Source organism: Agelaius tricolor, unplaced genomic scaffold, assembly GCF_023055355.1.
Source record: "Agelaius tricolor isolate 1412-34295 unplaced genomic scaffold, bAgeTri1.0.p SCAF_16, whole genome shotgun sequence".
NCBI classification, from domain to species: domain Eukaryota; kingdom Metazoa; phylum Chordata; class Aves; order Passeriformes; family Icteridae; genus Agelaius; species Agelaius tricolor.
Genome location: NW_027269276.1, coordinates 18,597,536 through 18,620,912, shown reverse-complemented (window position 1 = coordinate 18,620,912; position 23,377 = coordinate 18,597,536). Strand labels below are relative to the sequence as shown.

Genomic DNA, 23,377 nt, shown 5'->3' with positions numbered 1-23,377 from the left:
ATTAGCCCACAGTGGTCATTAAGCACCCCCTTGCCTGCATGCAGAGGGTCCTAGCTGCAGAGAGCTCTTCCAAGGCAAGAAAAGTCAACAAGGAGCCACCATTGGGCTCAACAACCTGCTGGCTGCATGTTTCCATCTCCTCCATCTCCTCTCCTGCCTTGGAGAGAGGTGGGAGGGATCAGGGAGCTCTACATCTTCTCTCCAGGGCTCTCCCTGCCCAGTGGTTGGCTTTGAGGGATGATAAAAGAGTCACTTTGACCAAGAAATGCTGAGGGTTTGGGGTCACATGCATAAAAATGATGTCCTTAGCACAGGGGAAGCCACCACCTCACAGCTTCACATTGCCAGGTTCTTTGGGAAGACGGTCCCACAGTGTTTCTTGGCATTTAATTCTTAATTAGTGACATAACTCTTTTTTATAGTCTTTTATATAGGATCTTGGAAAGTTAAAACAAAAAAAAAGAACAACAAAAATACAAAGGCAAGTAGGACAATCAGGACACCAGAGTCCCTCCAAGGAATGCCACTTGCTCAGTGTCACAATCTAATGGAACCTTGTAAGAGACAATTCCTCATTACCAGTGGGACAGTCTTCCAGAGTCTACTCTGGAAGTTCCACAACCCCTGCAATAGTTGCCCAACAGTTTTTGATACCTCTACTCCAGCCTGAAGCAGCCAAAATGCATTTCTGTCTGTAATAAACCCATACAACCTTTAATCATACTGTCTCTCCTGAAAACACACAGGCAGCATGTCCATACAGATCCTGTACTCCTGCTCATATCTGAGGAAAAGGAACAACAGCTTTTTATTGATAATAATCACACAAGATGCTGTTTGGACAGAGGGAGAAGGTTCCCACTGTGCCAATCAGCAGCTCTGGGATGGCCAGGACATGCTAATGAGCTGCTGGTCTGCAGGTTGGGGATAGGAAAGCAGGCACTGGCCAGGGAGAACGAGGCCTTTGTGCAGCTCTACAACACCTGGGAGCAGGCAGGAAAGTGTGTATGAAGGCAATATATAGATGGATGGATGGATGGATGGATGGATGGATGGATGGATGGATGGATGGATGGATACTTGTGCAACCCCTGTGCTCAGAGTGGTGTTGGCAGCAAAAGTCCTCCTTGCTCGCCCTCACCACCATTTGGGATCTCTGCCAACATGTGACCTGATGCTGGCTTTTACCAAGCCAAAGCAGGTGACTGGTGCCTGTCTGAACACCACCCAGGTCTTCTCTACAGCAGAGACCATGGCAATGTCCCCTAAACATCACAGAGCTCATGTGGGGACAACCAGAGAGATTCCCAAGGGCCTTCAAGAGGCTGCTGGTAAAGGAGAGGGGCACAGCTGATACAGCAGATCCCAGAGATGCTTCTTGGCCATGGAGACTGAAAACCAAACACTGGCATTTGAAGGGCAGTGTCTCAGAGAAGGAAGCTGATGGCTGCAGGGATGAAAGCCTGAGAAAACCTGCATGGGCACTGGTAAAGGACCTGGGGATGGGAGGGGCTCAATGGGATTAAACAGTTGAAACTTGGTAAAAAGCCTGGAAATCATTCCTTTCACATGGAGGAACACCACAGGACAGGAGGAATAAGGAGACCTGAAGAACCCTCCTGGATATGCTAACAGTAGCTAGGCAAATAAGTAACAAATAAGCCTGGGAAAAGCCAAGGGGACACACCAAACTAAGAGGAGAAGTACAGACATCTCAGAGGAGCAAGTGAAGAGCCAGAGCTGGCACGCAGCTGGAGTCATGCCGAGGACACTGCCTTGGGCAGTGCTGTGCAGGCAGGGAGAGACGTGGGAGGCAGCTTGGCAGAGGGAAAAAGCCTTTCTCCATCACATCAGCAACTTCCCTTCCCACCCAGAGAGGAGCAAGTGCCCTCTCTGCCCTCTGTGCTGGCAGTCTCCACAGCTGCCATCCTCAGAGACTGCTGAGCCCCAGTCCTGTTCCTTGAGCTGAGCATCTCCCATCTCCTGGAGCAGGGTGCTGGCAGCAGTGACTTCTCTCTGAGGAGACCTCCAGGAATGGGGCATTTGGCACCCCCAAAGGATGCTTTCACTGCTTCTAGAAAAAGGCTCAGCAGCACAGACCCCATTCCCAGCATGTGGCTGCTCCCAGGGCAGTTTGGGAATGAGCACAGCAGAGCAGTGGAGACCTGGCTAAGTTTAATCCCCATAAAGTAGAAACCTGATGAACCCCATGACTGAGCACCAGCACTCAAAACCCAGAAAACCCATCCTTTATCACCAATCCTTGGCTTTTAAAGACTCAGGCCATTATCAGGAGGATTGGGCAGGAGTCCTGGTGTCCATAAGGAGCCGTGCTCCCCAGCACAAGGAGCACAGCAAGACAGCAGTTTATCCAAGTTATTTTCTCTGTCTGAGGAATGACATTAAAGGCGGTGAGGGGCCTGGACAGGAGCCTGCCCTGCCTCCTTGCCCTGCACAGACACTGACTGCAAGCTCACCCAGTGGCAAGGAGCCATCCAGAGCCCTGCTGCAGGGATTGAATTTGCCAAGAAGCTGAAGAGAGGCGCAAGGCACGGGCAGCAGCAGGCAGTGATTTATGGAGCTGCCGTGCCTTCCCAGGTCACACATCCATAGGAGCCTCACCTCCTCTGTGGGCCAGCAGCCAGGCTGATTATCTGTCATATGCTACAGGATGCAGTGCCAACAGCCCAGCACAGATCACCCAGTTTGTTTGCAAAAAAAAATTAATAATAATAAATAAAACCCTGTAGATCCAGGTGACCGGCTTTTGCTCAAGCCCACACTTGCTGGTGGTAGGTGATCATCACAGCAGCCTGCAAGAAAGCAGGTAATGCCTGGAGGCTGACCCTCACCAGAGCTCCTGGAAAGCACAATGGCAGCTGGCAGCAGGAGCAGGGCTCATGGGAGCAGCTCTGCAGCTGCCTGGCATCTGCCCGTGGGTCTTCTCCCACCTCACCCCAAATCCAGCCCTAGGGTTTCTCTGGTGTTACAGGCTCCGGGATAGAGCTGGTTGCTCCATGAATCCTGACACTGGTGCAGAGCTAAAAAAGCAGGAAAACAGCCAGTGGGTGCTCACAGGGCTGTGTGCACAAGCCACGTGCCTTTTACAATTAGCCCCTGCTGACGAATGCACTTTTTTCCCAAAAAATCAATTTTAAGAAATCAATTTTTCAGAAATTTAGATTTAATATGGTATTTCCTCCAAATCCTTTTTCCTCTGGCAGACCTGAGGGATAAGCTGAGAACCACCTGCACTCAAGTCACTGAGCTGAATCACGGCAGCCTGAAGGACACGAGCTTCTGGAGCTGCCTGCTGCCAACACTGCATTAACCTTTTTTTCCCCTTCCTTCTGTTTTACTGAGTAATCCCCAGATGCAGCCACTCGGCAGCAAGATGCCATTCAATACTCCTCAGGGAGTCTCAGAGCCTTTCCTCCCACTGGGATCAACAGTGGAAAAAGGTTTGTGGTTCTTGTATGACAGTCCTGTAATGAGAATCCCATAAATTCTTAACTGTATTTCATCAGGAGTTTGTAAGGGAGAAACCAAATTTCACAGAAGAGAAACTCAAGACGTGGGTTGAGACTTTGAGAAACCAATTTTTTGTTCTCTTGGATTCTGCCAAATATCTTGGACGATGTCAACTTTTGAAGGAAGGGATATTCAGAGATCCTCCAAAAGAAGATGTGCAACACCTGAAGCTTATAACCTAATCACCAATGAAAATACAGCCCAAAACAGTGACCCAACCTTGTGTTTTTAGAGGAGCAAACAAACCCAAAAGAGCCAAACAGTCATGACTGAGAGCAAAACAGTAAAGATTGAGAGTCTGGGTGCATGACCACAATAAAGCTTTACTCTTATTTTTTAGCCCATTTTGGCCCCATCAGCTGCATGTTGAGCTCGTGTAGACAAGAAACAGGGCCAACACACTCTGTCCCACAGGACAGGTGGCTCCTCAGAGAGATGAGACTTCATCCACATGCAATCTAAGGAACATATTCTCATCTGTGACTTCAAAGCACCTGACACACCTGGACCCCCTCATTAGGTAATCCAGAACCTGAATGTTTTTACACCTCAGATATATCATGGAAGGCCACACACATGCAGGAGCCATCCACTGCTCCACAGCCATGGCGAGAAGCCTGCAGTGCCAGCCAAAACTTGGACCAGGAAGGACCAGAGGTGATAATCTGGGAACAAAAATGAAACTTTGGGGTTGTGAGCCAGGCTCTGTCCCAGCCAAGCTTGCGTGCTAGAATTTTAAGAAGGGGGTTGTTTGCTGACAGCTTAAAGGATTTATGGGAAGGATTAACCATGGCTTTGCTGATGAGGGAACCGGTGGCAAACTCGGAGCAATCCCAGGAGCATGGGGAGAAGCTGGAAGAGGACAGGGAAAGGGCGGATGAGCCTACAACAACAAAAACAATAGGGACAGTTTGTTTTGCACAGTGAACTTGACTGGGAGCGGCTCTTCCCAGCATTAACAACCTTGGTTTGGTGCCCACCAAACATGGGACAGGCAGCTCTGGAGTCCTGCCTTCACAGTGCTGGATCACTGGGGTAACTGGAGGTGCCCAGGATCCATACAAGTGAGAACATCACACACCTCAGCCATGAGGAAAGGTGCCCAAAAAGAAGAGAGTGCAGAAGGTCCGGAGGGGAAGGACGTGGTGGTGGTGGGAGTCCTGCTCTGGAGGTGGGGGAGGAGGGAAATCCTGCTGTGAGCAGCAGGCAGCAAGGAACTGCAGATCCACAGCACTGGAAAGCTTTGTGCTCTTGCTTAAGAACTCTGTGAAGTGTCTACAACTGAATCGGGCTTATATCCAGGTGAATAACACAGATAAAAAGCAGGAGGCTACAGATCTGCTGCTGACTGCCAGAGGAACACGAACCTGGAGGGGTTTGCTCCAGGAAGCACGGGATGCTGGTTACCAGGAACACACATAGACAGATCAATGGACTTGTCTGGCAAGCTGGAGCCCAGCAACAAGGGCATGTTCCAGCTGTGAACAGCTAATCCACCCTCTCAACCCAGTGCAGCTGCTCAGCAAACAAGCACGGTCCCCTTAAGAGAAAGCACAATCAGCCCAGATTTAGCTGGAAGAGGGTGGGGATATCGCTGAGCTCCAAGCCATGGTCTGAACCTTATCTGCTGCTTTAATACCTATCAGTGTTGATACAGATTAAAGGATTAGTCAGGATTACTGAAGGCAACCCCCCTTCGCCCCAGGCAGTGAGGATGGGCATGGGTGCAGTGCAATTCCAGTCTTCCCCTGTGACCACAGCCCTTGGCTGCACCCTTGAAGAGAAGGAGCCTGAGAAACATCTGATGAGAGGCTCTCCATGAGTGATGGCAGCCACAAAACAGACACAAGGGAGTGAGACTGGGCTCCCTGGGAAGAAAACAAAGACTCACCAGCCAGAATCCAAGTGGGACTTGGGTTTGTTGTCCCTACAGTTGCCTACCAACACAGCAAGCCTTCAAGGACCAGCACCACCACCAGAAGAAACCACCCCACCACAATCCACCCATGACTGTTTATTCCTGCTGTGGTCCAAAGCCCTCTTTTCCTAACAACAGGCATTTGTGGACTGTCAGGAAACTGCCTGGTTAAAACCTGCTTTCGATGTCACTCAGCACAGCTTTTAATTGGATCATGCCCCTGACCCAATTCCCCACATGGTTGCACAAACCCTTGAGCATCGATGTGGGAAGGGGTGGCCAGGAGCAGCCAGGACACCTCCTGGGGGAGCAGCAAAGCTCCAGTGACTGCACAAGGAGGCAGGAAGGCTCCTGTGCCCACATTTAGGCTGAACACAAACCTATGAGGAAGCTCTCCACTGAGATCTCCCATCTTCCAAGAGATCATCACCAAATACCATCTGTATCCAGAGAGCTTTTCCTAAAACCTGGCTGGGCTGAAAGTGGTTCAGGACAATGGCGAGAAGACCATGAGGTGAGTTTAAAAGACCCTTCCAACCCAAAGCAGCCTGTGAGTCTATGAAACACTAAGATGGAACCACACCTGGCTCCTCCAGCTTTTTTGCTTCTCACACCAGGACAACAGTAGGGAATGGCAGAGGCACTGAAGCTGTCAGCAATAAGAAGACAGGCAATGCTGGGGCAAAGACCACAGAGAAGGACATCACTGATCTGAAATGATCACCTGCCAGAACCAAACTCAGCTTACAGAACCACAAAAAAGTTTGGGTTGGAGGGGACCTTAAAGCTCATCCAGTTCCAAGCCCCTGACATGGGCAGAGACACCTTTAAACTTCTCCAGGTAGTGCACTCACATCCATATGTCAACATCCCACATCCTGCAGTGATTCAGGGATGAAACTCTGCATCAAGCCTCAAGCACAAGGCAGTACCCCTGTGCATCCCCACTCCCCCCAAACCATCTCCTCTGTAGGGTGAAGCCCAGGCAGCTGCTTCAGCCATCAGTTTCTTCCCACTAAAACACTACCAGGCTACACATGGCTCAGGAAGGAACGTGGAGCCCTGGCCACAAAAGATACACCCAGATAAAACTCTTTTCCTCTGTGCAGAGAAGATCTGAGTAAGGGAAAAGACCAGAATTTTCACCAAATTGGTCACACTTCACTCAAAAGCACACACAGTACAATCACCTCACCATAAGAAACCAGCTGAAGACCTGCAGTGTCGGACATTCAAACGATACTAAAAAAGTCTAACTATGCTGAGATGTTAATTTTGGTCCCATAAAAGCAAGCAGGGTTCCATAAAAGCAAGCTGCACTGGGCATTCGGGGGCCAACAGCAGTAAATCTGACACTGGAAGAGCATGCCAGCCCAGTGCCAGGACAGGGTGATTAAACCCTTACAAATTCTTGGCCCAGATGGAAGAGTGGCTACTTTCAGCCTCATTGGGTCACAAGCCAGCTGGAACCCTTGAGTGAGTCTCCAGAGCCAGGGCCCCCATCCTGCACCATGACCCCAGGCAGAAGCCAGAAGGGCTCCCAGCCAGCACTCATGTGTTCAGCCATCCTGGGGATTTGAGGAGCTCTGCAGGCAGAGACACCAAGGTGGCTTTTGATGATGTTTTCTGATGGTGCTTTCCAGAGTTCCTGTTCCTAGAGCAAAGAGAAATCCCTGAGTAGGAACATTGCCCCACCAACGCTATCTCCTCCAGGTAAATACCATAACTGTTTATGGAGTCAAGCCTACCAGGAGTTGGACTTGATGATCCTTGTGGGTTACTTCCAACTCAGGATATTCAATGGGTCATGACTTCAATCACCTGCTCACAGGCCATGGTGTGATTCCCAGGTGGGATACACAAGCCACTAGCCAAGAGTCTCAGAGAAAGTCCTTCTATGAGCATGCTTTTAATAGTGCCTTGTTGATTGTGAATTGACTGAACTGACCCAGAGCAGCCAATCCTAGCTCCTTTGGGAGAGGCACAGGCAACATACAGCCCATAGAAGTGTGTTAAGCTTCCTCCAGCAGCTCTGACTCTGCCCTTTAGGAAGCAGATGGCATCCAAACCATATTTTGCTTCAGGGCCACGCAAGTTTGGAGAACACATGCCGTGTGTACCTACATATCTCATCAAGGAAGAAGTTCAGCTCCCTGTCACTGCACAAGTTGTCAAACAAAGTCACAGCATAAGGACATGCGATTTTTAGCAAAAACACTGCCAGAAGGAGAATGACAAAGGGGGCAGCATTAAGGCTGCTGTGCTCTACTGAGCTCGGCACCTCAGCAGGTGCTGAGAGCCAAACTACTCCAATGTGGCACCAACCTACTTTCAGATGGATCTTCATACAAAACCTCACAGATTATCTGCATCACACTGCCACCATCACATCCTCAACACCTAAAGTTACACCAGCTATCACCCTCATTACATCAGCTCGTCACAGGAGATGACAACCCATCCATGAGCAATCCATTGTGGGGTGTGAGGAAGATGGATGCGTGCATCAGCAGTGTTCCCATCAATCCGACCACATTGCATGCAGATCTCTCCTCTCAGGGATTCAGTCACTCAGCCACAAACTCCCAAAACTTCCCTGACTGCTATTAGATCACCTCGGGCAACACGTGACAAATTCAAACACTCTTGTGGAAAATTTATAGTGCTCCAACCTCCCAGCAGGAACAACAATCTGGAGCATTTGGGGCTTCCTAGGATGGTTCTTCATGCTCACCCACAAATTGTTTTACAAGACAAAGTCCCAAGAGCAGTACTTAGTCTCAAGCAAAGATTATTTTTGGCAGCTTTATCAGAACAGTTCTCACTCCCTTAATCTCTCCTTGGATGAAAGCACATTTAGGAAAACAGTCCAGATGCTGGAATATCAGTAAAACAAAAAGCAGTGGTACAATGCAGTCTTGAAAAGCCCTTTACAAATAAACACAACTTGGGGGGGGGGGGGGGGGGGGGTGGTTCTGCTCAGCAATTTCTGGTTTCTGCCAGGCCCACACTTGTAAACCAGAACTACATGCTCCCCTCCCCAGGAATCAGAAAACAAAAGCTGGTTTGGGTTACCCAGCTGCAGGACACACATGCAAGAACTGCTCTTGCAACTCTCCTGCCCCTAAATGGTCAAGCTACTCATACCACTCCATGGATTTTTAATCAAATATTCCAAAATAACAATTTACAAAAGGAGTTACAGCTGAAACAAGAAACTTGGACTAAGAAGATGTTATGGGAAACTCGCCATCAGCTCTAAGTGAGGATCTGGGGAGCTGAGATTTCATTAGCTCTCCAGATGAAACAGCAACAGGTTTGTCCACTCCTCACACATCTTAGTTTGAAACCGGACATCATCCACAAAGGCTTTGAACCTCATAGCAGATTTCTCACTCCCAACAGCACTCACCAGTAACAGCTCAGCATCACTGAATCACAGACCAGTTTGGGTTGGAAAGGATGTTCAAACTCTCTTTCCAATCTCCTGCCATGGGCAGGGACACCTCCCACTATACCAGGTTGCTCCAACCCCCCTCCAACCTGGTCTGGAACACGTCCAAGGACGATGCAGCCACATCTTCTCCAGGAAACCTGTGCCAGGGCCTCACCACCCTCACAGGAAACAATTTCTTCCCAATATCCCATCTAACCCTGCCCTCTAGCAGTGGGAAGCCATTTCCCCTTGTCCTAGCATTCCAGACCCTTGTCCTAAGTCCTTCTCCAGCTCTCTTGGAGACCATTTAGGCAGTCAAAGGGGCTCTAAGGTCTCACTGGAGCCTTCTCTTCTCCAGGTGAACACCCCCAGTCCTCCCAGCCTGGCTCCAGAGCAGAGGAGCTCCAGCTCTCTGAGCACCTCTATGGCATTCTCTGGACTCACTCCTGCAGCTTCTGATGTTGGTCCTCCAGATTGGAGGCAGCTCTGCAGGTGGGGAATCACCTGAGCAGGTGTCCCCCTCCCTCCACTTGCCAGCTCCACTCCTCTGGATGCAGGCCAGGTTGGCTTTCAGGGCTACAAGCAGACACTGCCAGGCCACATCCAATCTGTCCCCCACCAGCATCCCCAGGCCCCTCTCCCAGGGCTGTGCTCAATCTATTCTCCACCCAGCCTGTTTTTGTGCTAGGGATGGCACCAACCCAGGGGCAGGACCTTGTACTTGGCCTTGCTGAACTTCATGAGTTTCACACAGACCCACCTCTCCAGCCTGCCAAGATCAACCTCTTGAAGAAATCCAACCATACCACAAGACTCTCTCAAAATCCAAGGCCACTATTAGTAAAAATTACACCAACTCCTCCTCCTGAACCATGCTGGCCATCTCCAGCAGGTCTGGGATGACTTTCATCATCTACTCCCAGAAGACTCAGCCTCATTTCCAGCTGACAAGTCTCCAGCATTTTGAAGAAGGTTTATTTTCTCCCTCCCCTCCCAGCCAGGGAGGGCAGGAATGCTAATGGCATCCCATTAAACGAGCCAGAAGAAACCCAACCCACCTGGGCCAAGGCCCTGTCTTTGCCCTTCCCATTCACTGGCAATCTCAGTATGAAGTGTGGTTGTCAGAAGATTTCTTGGGCTTTCTTAAGTTCTTCTGCCAAGTTCTGATTAAAATCCTCCTAAGTGGTTTTCTCTTTATTCCATTTCCTAGAACTGAGAAGCAAAGCAGACCTGAGAGCAGCTCTGAGTGCTGGAGCTAACAGCCCCCAACACAACCAAGCCATCTGAGTCTCCCACACCGGCTCATTAGGATCAAAAGGAAATTGAAAGCAACGCTCCTTCCATCTCCCATATCAGACCATCAGCTCCCAGAGGAGGCTGGGTTTTAATGGCCTCACTCCCTGGCAGGAGGCTGGGATTGCTCAGCTGACAGGGGCTGCCGAGCCACCTCACTGGGCGCTGCCTCAGCATCGTGTTTGAAACAGCTCAACCAGGAAGGAACATTCCCAAAGGCTTTGGGACAACACACAACAGTGAAGCAGTGGTAAGGAGTAAAGCACTGCACTGTAACACATCTCTATGCCCAAAAACATCCCATTTACTCCAGTCTCTCAGCCCTACTTGACATGCTCTGGTTCATGATGGTGACTTCAAAAGAGAAGGCAACCTCTCATCACAACCTCTCATCACGGGCTCCTTGTGCTACCACCTTGAGATCTGCACCAAACTGGATCCCCTCTTTGCCCAGAAAAATCTGTCTGCTTTCTTTTGGTGGCCTGGAGGATGAAACCATTGGTTTCTTGGCCAGAAACAGGCACCTGCAAGTCTAGTCACTCGTTCCTGTGGCCAAAGGCCATCAGGTCACCACGAAGATGGCTCCTGTCCTCCCAGCCAAGAGCTGAGGAGAGCCCCTTCCCTGTCAGAAGGCAGACACACTTGGTCCTGGGGCTCAAGCACACTGAGAGCACTGTACAAGGGTGGTGCAAAGGAACCCCAAAACAGCCTCTGTTCATACAAGAAAAACCAGAACCAGATGTGCTGTTGCCCTCTCTGCTGTGTCCTCCTCCTTTGCAGGGCCCCACACGGGGAGCTGCTCCTGCCAGAGCCTGTACTGATGAGTACCCAGCCTGAAAATCCCAACAATTCCATTTTTTAATGCTGTGAACCTCCTCATGATCCCTGGGGGAACAGGCATACACTGACCCTACTGAGAGACCACGTGGACAGGACACACACTGGTCCAAGCTACTGCTGAGAGATCTATCACAGGGAACACCAACAGCTCCTGTTTTCTTGGTCCAGAGGAAGCAGCAGGGGGGGAGCACAGGCTGTGAGCCCCTCTAAAGCAGGGCCTTTTCCTGGCACCTGGCTCTTCCACAAGCCAGGCAGTGATCTGGCAAAGCCATGGCATATTTGGTCATGTTTAGCTGTGGTTTCACATGCAACCTTGGCTTTTTGTATGCAAGATCCAGACCCAGTCTGAAAGCTAAACCACCTGCTCTCCCCACTACCAAGGGGCTTTGACTCTTCCCCCAGGTCAGGCAGCTCTTCCCATGGCCATAGGGGTTTGACCAAAAGGCTGGTTTCCTTCAAAGGGCCATTCACCACTTAGCCCCTCCAGCTCCCTCATCCTACCCACAAAGAAAAGCACTAATAGCCAGCCTGTGAAACCATAAAACACTAATGCCCAAAAAGTTCCTGCTCCTTGAAATGTTAATGCTGAGCAAAGAAAGAAACCTTCCTGTCAGCAAACCAGGTCCATGATACATAGACACAGTCACCTTCCTCCCCTCCAAGCCACAGAACAGCAAACAGCCCTGGAAACCCTGAAACTTCTCTCTGTGTACAAAGCCCGCACAGATCCACTGGTCCCACCTGGGCAGGAGAGGCTTTGCCAGCACAGGACAGCTGTGCTTGATGACCCTGTCACCACCTCCAAGAGCTGCCTGGAGCCCAGCCATCCTCCCCTTTCAGCCTTGGAAAGCAATTTCCCCTGGCCTCTGAGCACATAGAGCCCAGACCCAGTGCTCTTCTGCTCCTCCAAGCCTTTCTTAGCCATTTGATCCCCAGAACTTGGCTCCAGCTTTCATAGAGTCATAAAATCTGAAGAAGACCTTCAGTGGCTGGACCTCTAGCCCAGTCATTAACCCAGTGCCACCACGTTCACCACCAAACCCCAAGTGCCACAGCCACACACTTTTTGAACACTTCCAGGGATGGTGATTCCCCAACTTCCTTGGGCAGCCTGTTCCAACAATGCCTCACCATCCTTTCACTGAACCCTTTCTTTGTTCCTTTCTCCTTGCAAAGGGGCATCCATTCTTTACACCACATGGGTCAGAGGGACACAGAAGTGCAGACCTGGGACAGGATCCCAAGCTGGCAGGGCAGCACCAGCTGGAAATACTTGCCTGGAGCTGGTGTAGTCACAGTAGCCATGGCTCTCAGTGTGCACCATGTCTGGTGTGGGACCACATGGACATCAGAGCCTTCCCTCTGCACCACAGCCATGATGGAGCATCCCAGCTGCAGTGGTACCAGTGATTCTTGGGATGGCCTTTCCTTTCAGACAACAGACCCCAAGACTCCACTTGCCACCATCCACAGACAACCCACCAGGTGGCTGCAGCTCTCCCTCCTCTGGTCCAGCCCGAACACAGGACCAAGTCCCAGCTCCAGGGTCCTTTTTCTGTGGGCTGATCCCAGGATGGTGACCACCAGCCACATGGCATGCAGTTGACTCCAGAACACGCCTCAGCCATCTGTTAACCAGATGAGAGGGCCATTCCCAGTGTGGGAGGCAGTGTATCTGCACCCCAAAGAGTGGAGAGAGGGGTGGGAGGGTGAGCAGGGGGAGTCTGGGAACAGCATTTGCATTGTACCTGGGGAAATAGCACAGCACTGCATTTCTGGGGCTAACTGGGGGAGAGACAGAGCTTCCCAGAAGGAAATTACTTTCTGCCTTGGGAAAAAAACCAAACCACAACCTGTGGTACAACAACCACAGGATTTGTAGCTGCAATGGTGCCTTCTCTACCCAGAGCACCCTTGTGCTCCCCCCAGCAAACCCCATGCTCAAGCCTAACAGGAGCAGCCAATCCATGCAGAGGACAGGGGAAACTCAGACACACAGGCTCCAGCAATTGCGTTAAGGGAGGGCAGCCCAGGGGCTTCTCTTACTCCCTCAGCACCAGACAAAATCCACTTTTGAGCTTTATCACATCCCATCCCCTCACCAAAACATGGTGACTCCACATCACATCCCAACCAGAATTCCAGCTCAGGCCTGCAGAGCAGGAATGCCCTCTGCACTATTCACCACAACACATTCCAAGACATCCCAAGTGAACGAGGGCCAGACAGTATTTTAAGGTAAATCTAGATACCAAGTTCTAAAGCCACTTCAGGGGAAAAGTCAGCAGATGTGAGTAGATGCCATCACCTCACAGTACAAAAGCTCCATGGTAGCATCTTCCTGCAAAGGGATTTATCCTGCCCACAGAACACTGGGATGGAGCTGGCACCATTCAGCTGGCAAGGCTGGGGGCACAGGAGGAGGAGGGATGGGGAGCACAGGCACCATGTGCTTTCCTGGGTTCAGCAGAGCTTGCCAAAGCTACTGTGAGCCCTGTGAGAGGCCAGTGAGCCCCTAAAACCTTTACACCACAGCATGGCCCCAGCAAAGCCCCCATGTCCAGCCCCCGGTGCCACTACCACTGCTATGCCACCATCTCCAGCCCCAGTGCCATCACCACTGCCCATGCCCCATCCATGCCAGCCCACAAGCTGAGCTCACCCCAGAAAACCCTGAGCACATTTATTTACATCAGATCAGTTCCCTGAGCTGGTCTGTGGGCAGGAATGAGTAACAGGGACAGGAATATCTCGAGCAGATGTTGTCACCGAATACAACATATCGTCAGGCTGCTGGTGGCTTTAAATCATTCCGGAGCCTGGCAGTTGCTTCCCAGCCCTGGGCTGCTCTCCCAGCTGCTGCTCAACAGCTCTGAGCCCTGGGGTGGCTCCTCCTGCACCCAATGAGTGCTCAAGCTCCAGGCTCTGATCACCACGAGGTAGGAATGTCACAAAACCACCCCAGAAAGTCCACAGCAATCACCACTGCCTTTTCTCCTGCCTAACCTCAGCTCTGGGGATATAAGTGTGTTGGCCCTCTTGCCCAACACATCTCCAGGGTTGCATGCATACAAGGATTCACAGGGAAGATGGATTTCACAGCTCCAGCCCAAAGCATCCTCGAGAGCAGCAGCAGAGCAATGCAGCACTGTGAAAGCAGTGGCACAGAAGATGTCATGCCTGCAGCAAACAGGGAAAAGGCAGCGAATCCCCAACCAAGCAGCCTCTAAAAGCATAGGAGGGGAAATGCAGGCAGCCTGTGCTCTGCTGCCCTTTCCTGTGGCCTCCCTGGCTGCCGGGTGGAGAAGCAGCTTTGCTCATTAGCGGGTTATTCCTGGCACACTCCCCCTGCATCAGCTCCCCGGCAGGGCTGCGGGAGCAGCTCGCTGGGTTTTGAAGCCTTCGGGGTTGCACAGCGCTCCAGAGGCGCAAATCTTCCTTTAAAGAAATCTCCCTCGGCAGATAAATGGTGCTGGGTAACTGGGGTCATTAGGCTAATGAGCAGCTACCGCCAGCCTGGAAGCAAAGCAAAAAAACACCACAGAGTCTACCAGAGCCCGTTAGCCTCAAAATCTGACCCATCTCCAGCAGCTGCCATCGCTCTCAAGGGAGGAATCAGGTCCATGAGTCAGCAGGATCAATCACCCGCCGGCCTTCCCATCAAAATCTCTCATCAAAGCACTGGGGGAGCAGATTTGCAGGTCACTTGCACCAAGGAAGCTGAGAAGGGGCTGTTCCACCTCTGTCTCCCCTCTATCAGCCCCTTCATTACCACGGTGTCATTCTGCTCTCACGCTTCAGGAGTGGGGAGGTTTTTTTCTCTTCTTTCCCAGCACTGCTCAATTTCCTACCACCATGTCCTTGACAGGGAGCCACATGTCCTGCTGTCCATTCTGGTGGAGATTGAGCCATGTTTCGGCATGACAGCCAATTCACTGCGATACAGCAATGCTGATGGGTCAGGCATCAAAGCTAACTCAGCCTTTCAGTTCTTCCTAACACGGCCATCTGGGAAAGCAACCAGGGAAAGATGCAATTTTCCCTTTGCAAAGCCTTCAGAGGTGGGATCAGCTGGAACTCCCAGCCTGCTACATCCAGTGGTTATAAAAGAAAGCCCACATATAAATAACCTCTCAGCAGGAGCCAAAACTCCAGCAGTAACCCCATGGTTTGAAGTGAACGAGGCCAATTTCCTCCTTTGTAGCTCTTGACACATGTTGGCTGCGTGCCCCCTTCTTGCCTTGTTCCTAGAGCAGAAGGCTCTGGGCGGCGGAGCCGGGGACAATAAGGAAATGAGTGGTGTCATTCCCAAGGACTCCCAACACAGCTCTGTCAGCAGCTCTGGAGGCAGCCAATTCCAGCACTGCTGGAGAAAAAGAACCACGGCGAGAGGATCAGGCAAGAGCCGGTAGCTGCCTGCACGTCCTTGCCACCTCCCTGAGCTGCCCATGTCACGCTGGCTGCCACTGCCTGGAAAGAAACAAGCCCTGCAGAGCAAGGGCTGGGAAACAACTTCTCCCCAGGGTTTTGGGCATGAAGAGGTCCCTACCCAAGCACTGGGCTTCCCACATGCCCTAAAAATCCCTGGGGAAAAAAAGAACAGGGTGAGCACAAGCTCCAAAGCCAGCTTTGGAGGAGCTGAAAAAAACAACTGTTTTCACCAAAACAGCTCCACTGGGAGTTTCTCCATCCAAACTCTGGCCCTAAGACAAGGAACCTCACAGGAGTCAAAATCCCAAGCACGTCTTCAAAGCAGAAGGCTGGGATCACCCCCAACATCTCATCCAGGTTCTCCCCCACATCAAGAAATGATCCTAAGAGTGTCTGTGGCCATCTCCTGTTAGGCTTGGACCCAGTTGAGGGACTGGGAAATCTCACCTCTTCGAGGTGGAGTCACACAGGAATCCTCACCCCAATCCTTGCTGCTACATGCACAACCAAGTCTCATCCCTTCCCCCAGCAGTGGAAAAATGGCTAAAAATGGCTAAAATGGCTTTCACTCCAGGTAAAGGATTAATGGTGCAGAACACCTGGGACTTGGGGGTCCCACTGAGGCTGTAGGACCAGCACTGGGGGCACCACGCAGGTCTGCAATCCTGGATTAGGGCAAGAAGGTCCACAAAGGTGACACCAAAGCCACCCTGCAAACTGCTGGATAAGCCAGCAGCAGCAGGGACAGTGCACAGATGCATTTTTGGGTGTATTTCTTTTTTGGCAGCCACTGGTGGTGTCACCACCCCACTGACTCCATTGTCACCTGACCCCAAACACTCCCTCTGTTGCCACACTGTCCTCCCACAGAACTGCAAGGGCATTTTCACACCAGTTTTGGTGTGAACACACTGCAGTGTCCCCCATCTTACAAGAGCCCCTCTCTATCAGGTCACCCACAGCAGGGGTGTCTGCTCTGAGCACGCACAGGACATCACTACACTGTGCCTAGAAAGAAATTCAGGAGAAAAAAATGCACCGGTGCCTTCCACCCCCTCTCCCTCAGAGGGACACGGATGAATCCACCCTCCTGGTTGCCCAAAACCGCAGCACACGTGACCCAGAGAGGCTTTTCAGAAGAGCCGAGTCTCCAGCGGCTTCTGTTTGCCTTTCCCTTGTCTGCAGCAGCATCACATCTGGATGCTCGTCAGAAGAGAAGGGAAAAAAAAAAAACCCCTCCCTCCTCCTGCTGAACAACCTCTCAATCAAAACAAAGCCGGAGCGGCAGCCAAGAGCTGGGAGGCTCTTTTGTTTAATGCTCAACATCCCCCGGCTGGGCCAGCACGCCCCAGAGTGCCGGGAGCGGGTGCAGGGGCCCGGGGTGGGCAGTGTGGTGGGTGCAGGGCTGCTGAGCAAGGGGCCAGCTCAGCCACCAGCCCCAAGGCCATGCCACGGCAGCTGGTGGGGCAAAACCAGCGCTGCTCCTCCGTGCACGGCCATTTTGCTGAGCTCGGCTGCTCACCGAGCTGCCATTCCCTCCCAGCACCAGTGTCCCTGCAAAGCAAAGCAAAGCAAAGCAAACTAAACCCCAGCTCAGCTCCAGCCATCCCCAGTGACCCAGGGACTGACCCAGCCACTGGTCACCATGCTCATGAGTCCACCAGCACAAGCTCTTTTCTCTCCCTGCTGTGAGTATTTTAAGCTCCCACTGCTGCCCCTCCAAATATTTTTTGGAGCTCCGAGGACCTTCCCAGGCACTGACCACAGCCAAAAGCAAACCTTCTCAAGGGGCTCAGCCCATCCCATCCCAGAGATCCTGGAAAGTCTCAGCAGGGTTATCACCAGTGGGTTTCATCAAGATCAGCCCCATCTCTGGAGAAGTTAATTGCCTGTGCCCCAACACACTGATGGCATCAGGTTTGAGGAGAGCACGTAACAAGCCAGGACACAGCCAAGATCCACACCAAGAAAAAGGATATTTGGGATATTCAGCTCCTGAGGCTTCACCCCAGAAAGCAGCAACCAGAGCCATGGGGTCACGCTGGCAAAAGACATCCAATGGAGCCCAAGGGCCACGTCCACAGGCTCCATCACTACTGTGTCAGACATGGGAGCAAGGGTGAACCTCCCTATGGACAGAGCCATGGAGCACCAACTGAGGTGGAAAAGTCTGGCAAAACCCAAAGCTCCTTCCTACACCCAACAAGGACTCGATGGCTGCCAAACCCTACAGCGAGATATTGGAAGAACACAAAAGCAGAAGTAGAGGCAAATGGGGAGAGCTGGTTGGGGCAAGAGCTGGCTGCGGCATTGAAGCACCTCATCAAGGAAAAACGCTCCCTGCCAAAGCGCTCATTATTCCAGCCATGGAGATACAACAGAGCCTCCTGGCTGGCAGCTACTGGCTCAGCACATATCTCTTTTGTCTGACCTCCAGGGAGGTCACCCACCCCAGGCTGCAGCAGTGGAGGGACAGACAGTCTCCTTTTCTTCATCTGCAGATGGAGACCAGCTTCCCTGCCTGAAACGGAAGTGGGAGCAGCGCAGGGTTAAGCAAAGGACAAGCTGACGGAGACCAAAGGTTGGCCTGAGTCACGCTGTGGCTGTTCCTGTTTCAGTCTGAGCAAGTTTCTCGCTTGCCAAGCAGGGTTTGTCCCCAGGCCAGAATGAACCTGCCACCTTAATCCTCTCGATGCACTGCCTGGAGGAGCTGCCCTCCCTCCCACAGCCAGCACATACCTCTGCTCTTGGCTTGTCCTTTGGACTCCACATGCAGTTTTTGGGACGTGGTTGCAGCTTTCGGGAGATAGGATGAGCCCAAGGCCACATCCCCCACTGCATCCCATTGGTTCTCCACCCTGCCCCAGGCATCCACCCAGCCTCAGTCTCTTCCTCAAGACACAAAACTGCTTTCCCACCCCTTACCATGCAGACACCTTTCTTCTCCTCGCCCACGGCTTTCCCGACCCAAAGGAAGCCATCCAGCTGCCCCCAGGAGGCTGATGAAACACAGACAATGCTTCCTCCTAAGTGACACATGTTCCTGCAGATCCAGACATCAAATCCCTTCTCAAAACAGGGATCAGCCCTCCAGCCTGAGCTTTCAGCAAGGGGGTTATGCTTCAATCTGGACAACTAAAATGGCAGAACCATCCTCACCAGGTGTCAGCATGGAGAAGATAGAATCATTTGGGTTAGAAGTGACCTTAATGCCCATCTTTTCCGCCTCCTGCCATGGGTAGGGACACCTCCCACTAGACCAGGCTGCTTCAAGCCCTGTCCAACCCGGTCTGGAACAGTTCCAGGGATGGGGCAGCCACAGCTTCTCAAGAGAAACCCGTGCCAGGGCCTCACCACCCTCACAGGAAAGTGTTTCTTCCCAATATCCCATGTAGCCCTGTCTTCTGCAAGTGGGAAGCCACTGCCCCATGTCCTGGCACTCCTTGATCAAAGTTCCCTCTCCCGCTCTCCTGGAGACCATTCAGGCACTGGAAGGGGCCCTGAGGTCTCACTGGAGCCTTCTCTTCTCCAGGTGAGTACCCTCAGCTCTCCCAGCCTGGCTCCAGAGCAGAAGGGCTCCAGCCCTCAGAGCATCTCCATGGCCTCCTGTGGACTCACTCCAGCAGTTCCACATTCTTCTCATGTTGGGATCCCATGGCTGGAGGCAGCTCTGCAGGTGCAGTCTCAGTTGAGCAGGGCAGAGGCAAAATCCCCCCACTTCCCCTGCTGCCCACACAGGAGGAACGAGCCCAGGACACAGAGGGGTTTCCAGGTGCCAGCACACATGACCGGGGTGTGTGGAGCTTCTCGTCCACCAACACCACACATCACACTGGTATCTCCAACTGCAAAGAGTTTCTGCAGCAGTATCAGTGAAAGAAATAAATCTTTAATTGCAAGAACACAGCAAAGCCGTGCAGGGTATGACCCAAGGTCCAGCCAGCTCCAGTGTTGGCTGTCACAGCAGCCAGCACAGATGGCTATGAGGGAACATAACAGCCAAGCATGTTGAGGTATTTCCCAAACCAATTCCCAAGCTTCTGTCCTCCTCATGCTTTTCCCAAGCCAAAACACATTGCCCTGTACACCCCCCCAATGAGTTTGTCCTCCACAAACCCACTCAGGTGCCCCAAATCACAGGTGGACTTTCAGCATCCACAGCTTTTAGCAGCAGCATTCCAGTCCATCATGCAAAAGAGCATCTGCTGCTCTTCCTGGTTTCATCCACTTTGGTTTCTTAGCCAGAACAGACAAAGGAACAAGATGTCTCCACACCCCTCCTGAATTTCACAGGCTTCAATCACCTGCCCCAGGATGCCACTGTGCCCTCCCCACCCATCCCAGTGCCCACATTGTGATCCCCATGACAAAGCAGAAATCCTCCCAGGGAACCTCTGGCTGCAAACATGATGACAATGCTTTTCATATTCCCCAGCCACTGTCCTGACACCCTGGCACATGTTGATGGCAACAGGGCAAAGCCAACTCCAGCACACACACTTGTGATGCTCACCCTGTGTGTGACATACACACGGCTTCACAAGCACACACCAGCAACGCCCTGTGTGCAGCTGGCACAGAGGAAAGCACAGACCTCCACACACTTGAAGCCTTCCCCATCTGAACCAGAAATCACATCGGCCACTGTGATTCCTCAGAAATCAGAGAAGAGTCCTGAAAAGTGGCCACATCCAGACACAGAGTAGCCACCCAGAGCCCAGCATTACCCAGATGGACAGGCAGCCACTCACCCCACTGGCCATCTGCCATTGACAGGGCTTTTTGTGCCTCTGGTGACCTGGAAGAGCAGCTTGGCCAGCTCAGCATCACCGCCACGTGTTAGTAGAGGAGTGACACGTCAAACATCACCCACAGCCACCCCCAGCCCTGGATCACCACCAGAAGTGGGACAGAGCCCATGTACCATTGACAGACCTGGGAACGAGGCGGTGACTCCTGTCAGCCCTGCTCCTTGTGCTCACCCACATGCCCATGCAGATCCCACATCCACCAATGTGTTAAGGGATCCATCTCTGCACATGATGCAACTGGAGAGAAATACATTCCTTTGGGTGCTGCAGGAAACCTTGACACACACGGTGAAGCCAGCATGACACAGAGCACAGCACACACTCTTTGTGTCCCCTTGGGACATGTAGCAGACAAAGCACCAGGGCATCACCTTCACTTCAGAGTGACAGAGGCTAGAGAGGCCTGGACCTATTCCACACAGCCAATGCACTGAGGAAAACTAAATCTCATCAGGATGGTGCAGAGAACACAGTCTGCAGGTGATTTGCTTACACATGGTTCCCAGAAGCCAAGCTGGACCAGTGCCATTCCACTGCCATGTCCAGACACCAGCACATCACATGGCCAAACCACACTCACACCAAAACCAGGAGGCACCAGCCACATGTCAGTGCTGGCCCCAGCAGGATAAGACACACAGTCCCACCCCTTTGTCACCCACAATGCCATGTCACAGCAACGCCATGTGAGCAGCAGCAATGGCACCCATGCCCCAACACCTTTCTTACCTTTTCTGACTTCACCTTTTTCAGCTGCCGGCACTCACTTTCTCCATCCTCCAGCTCCGACTTTACTCCCAAGGGATTGAGCGCAGCTCCCGTGTCAATAGCTATACTCCCAAGCTGCTCAGCAGCAGCAGGCTCTGTCCCCTGGCCCCCGTCATACTGTCCCACCCTCACTGCCAGGGCCAGGGGCTGCAGCACGCTGGGCTCCTTCTCTGCCGCAGTCCCCGCACCCTCACTCCTTTCCTTCTTGCTTTTGGACGAGCCGCCCTCCTTCTCCTTCTTGGAGCCAGCCACACTGCGAGACGCCTTGGCTGACTTCTCCGAGCTCTTCGGGGTGACGGCGGGCACCAAACCACCCGAGTTCGCACCATCCCCAGAGCGTCCTTGAACCTCCTTCTTGCCACCAGCTCCCTCACTGGGAGTGAACAGGGAGGACCCTGGGGTCGGCTTCCCACTGTCCTTACCAGTCTTGCTCCTTTTCGACTTTGATTTGCCCTCCTTGCCTTGCGGGCCTGGCACTGGGCTCACAAACTTGATGTTATCCGGTAGTGTTGCCACTGCGTTGGGTGCCGGGAGCCCCACCTCCTTGGAGCCCGACATTTCCAATTTCTGCTGATCCTTCTCCAAATCAGCGTCCAGGTCAATGATGAGATTCCCTACACCAATGTCCCACTCATCCCCACTGTCATACGTCTCAACCGGGTTCGCATCAATTCCTTTCCCTCCGGAAGCTCCGCTGCTCAAGGACATCTTAGAGTTAACGGCCCCTCACGATTCAAGGCTCTTCCCTGCCTCTACGCCCCGGGGGTCTCCTACGTCCTTGGGGGGCTTCCAGTGGTCCGGGTCTGCCCAGGTGACGGCATTGCTGCTGGAAGGGAGAGCAAAGAGAACAGGGTTACACATGAAGAGCCATGGACAGGCACACCTGCAGGGAGGAGAGATGTGGGCAGAGTGAAACCCCCAACCTCCCAAATCCCCCTCTCAGCATCCTTCTGGCACCCCCTGGGCTGGGGCTGCTCCACAGCCGCCCCCGCAGCAGCGGCCATCTGGCACCGCTCCTCGATCAATACCAGCCCTGGCAGGTCACGGCTCTCGGCTCCAACAAGACATTACTCACACATTTCCCCGCTCACCATTTCCCTCTGAATTATCGAGCGCTGCCCCTGGGAGGGAGGATTGATTCCTCTCCTGCCAATGCCACCCAGAGGGAGGGCTCCTCTCCACGCCAGCCTTGCTGCGAGGGACGAGAGCTGCTCACCAGAGAAGTCAAGTGCCTTGGTGGGAAATAAATCCTAGGCTTTCAGAGTGCCTGTGACACTTGGGACGTGTCAGAGCAATCACCAAAGGCCAAACTGCAGTGGGAAGCATAGGGATTCCCATCCCACACCTCTGGGCAGAGCAACACAGTACCCAGATTTGGAGCATTTACCACCATTACCTCTGGCCATCATAAGCTTCCAATAAGAAACAGAGATGCAATTGTATAAGTAGCCAGTCTTAACTGGGAAGAGGGGGCTCAGCCCTACCTGCCCACGCCACAGCTGACCCTGGTGAGCCCAAAATATCTCCTCCCTGCTTCCCAGCCTCGCCCCCAGGGAGAGAAACAAAAAAGACACCCACGCGCAACCTGACACAGCACCCGAGTCATGGCAATTACCCTGACGAGACATAATTAACACATGTAACAGCTTCTTCCCAGCACCGCCCAGCAAGGCCACCTGCTCTCCAGAATCCTTAAGAAATCCTTGACCACCCATTTGGATGAGGCTTCTCTCCAGCAGCACTGTCCTCCCCTTGCCCATCAAGCTCCAGGCCTGCCTGCTCCTGGTACTATTTAAAAGTGACACTTCAAAAACAGTTGACTTAAAGAGAAATGAGAAGTAAAAAAACCAAAAAACAATCCAAAAAAACCCCACACCACACACACACAAATTTCTTCAAACCCCAGCAGGCAGGAGCCTGGAAAGCAGCTTCACGGTGCGTTTCCAGAGATGCAAACACTGTAAAAATGCCAGGGATTCTTTCATCAGCCAGGCTGCCGCAGCCAGACCATTTTCCATCTGCTCCCCACAGCATCCTCAGCTCTGTACAGCTAATAATCCGCTCTCTGACAGGTCATTACGGAGATTTTTAACCCCAGGAGCTGGGGGGCTTGCGTGCAAGCTGGAAATGAAAAGCACTGACCTCTCATTTCAGCAAGGAAAGTGCCGAATCAGGAGATCACTTTGTGCACCGGAGTCGCTAACAGCTTCCCAAAGCTGACCTGCGTGTTTCTATGGCCGCCTCCTCCTCCTCCTGCTCCAGCACCTGCTCCCCAGCTCCAAGCTGGTGTGTCCAATCCCATCAACCTGCCTCTCCAGAGCCTCTCTCCAAATCATCAATGGGGCCAGC

At 52.4% G+C, this 23,377-nt stretch overlaps 1 protein-coding gene across 3 annotated transcripts in view; it reads right to left on the bottom strand.

Annotated features, from left to right (window-relative positions):
• The window catches only part of ZNF609 (zinc finger protein 609), a 62,515-nt gene that overhangs the window by 26,932 nt on the left and 12,206 nt on the right, over positions 1-23,377 (bottom strand). For 2 of the 3 annotated variants that reach the window (XM_071441985.1, XM_071441987.1), the window contains exon 2: positions 20,990-21,854. In XM_071441985.1, the coding sequence (XP_071298086.1) occupies positions 20,990-21,736 (747 nt within the window). In that variant the 5' untranslated portion in view covers positions 21,737-21,854. The remainder of the gene's footprint in view (positions 1-20,989; positions 21,855-23,377) is intronic. The other variant, XM_071441986.1, reaches the window with a different exon arrangement.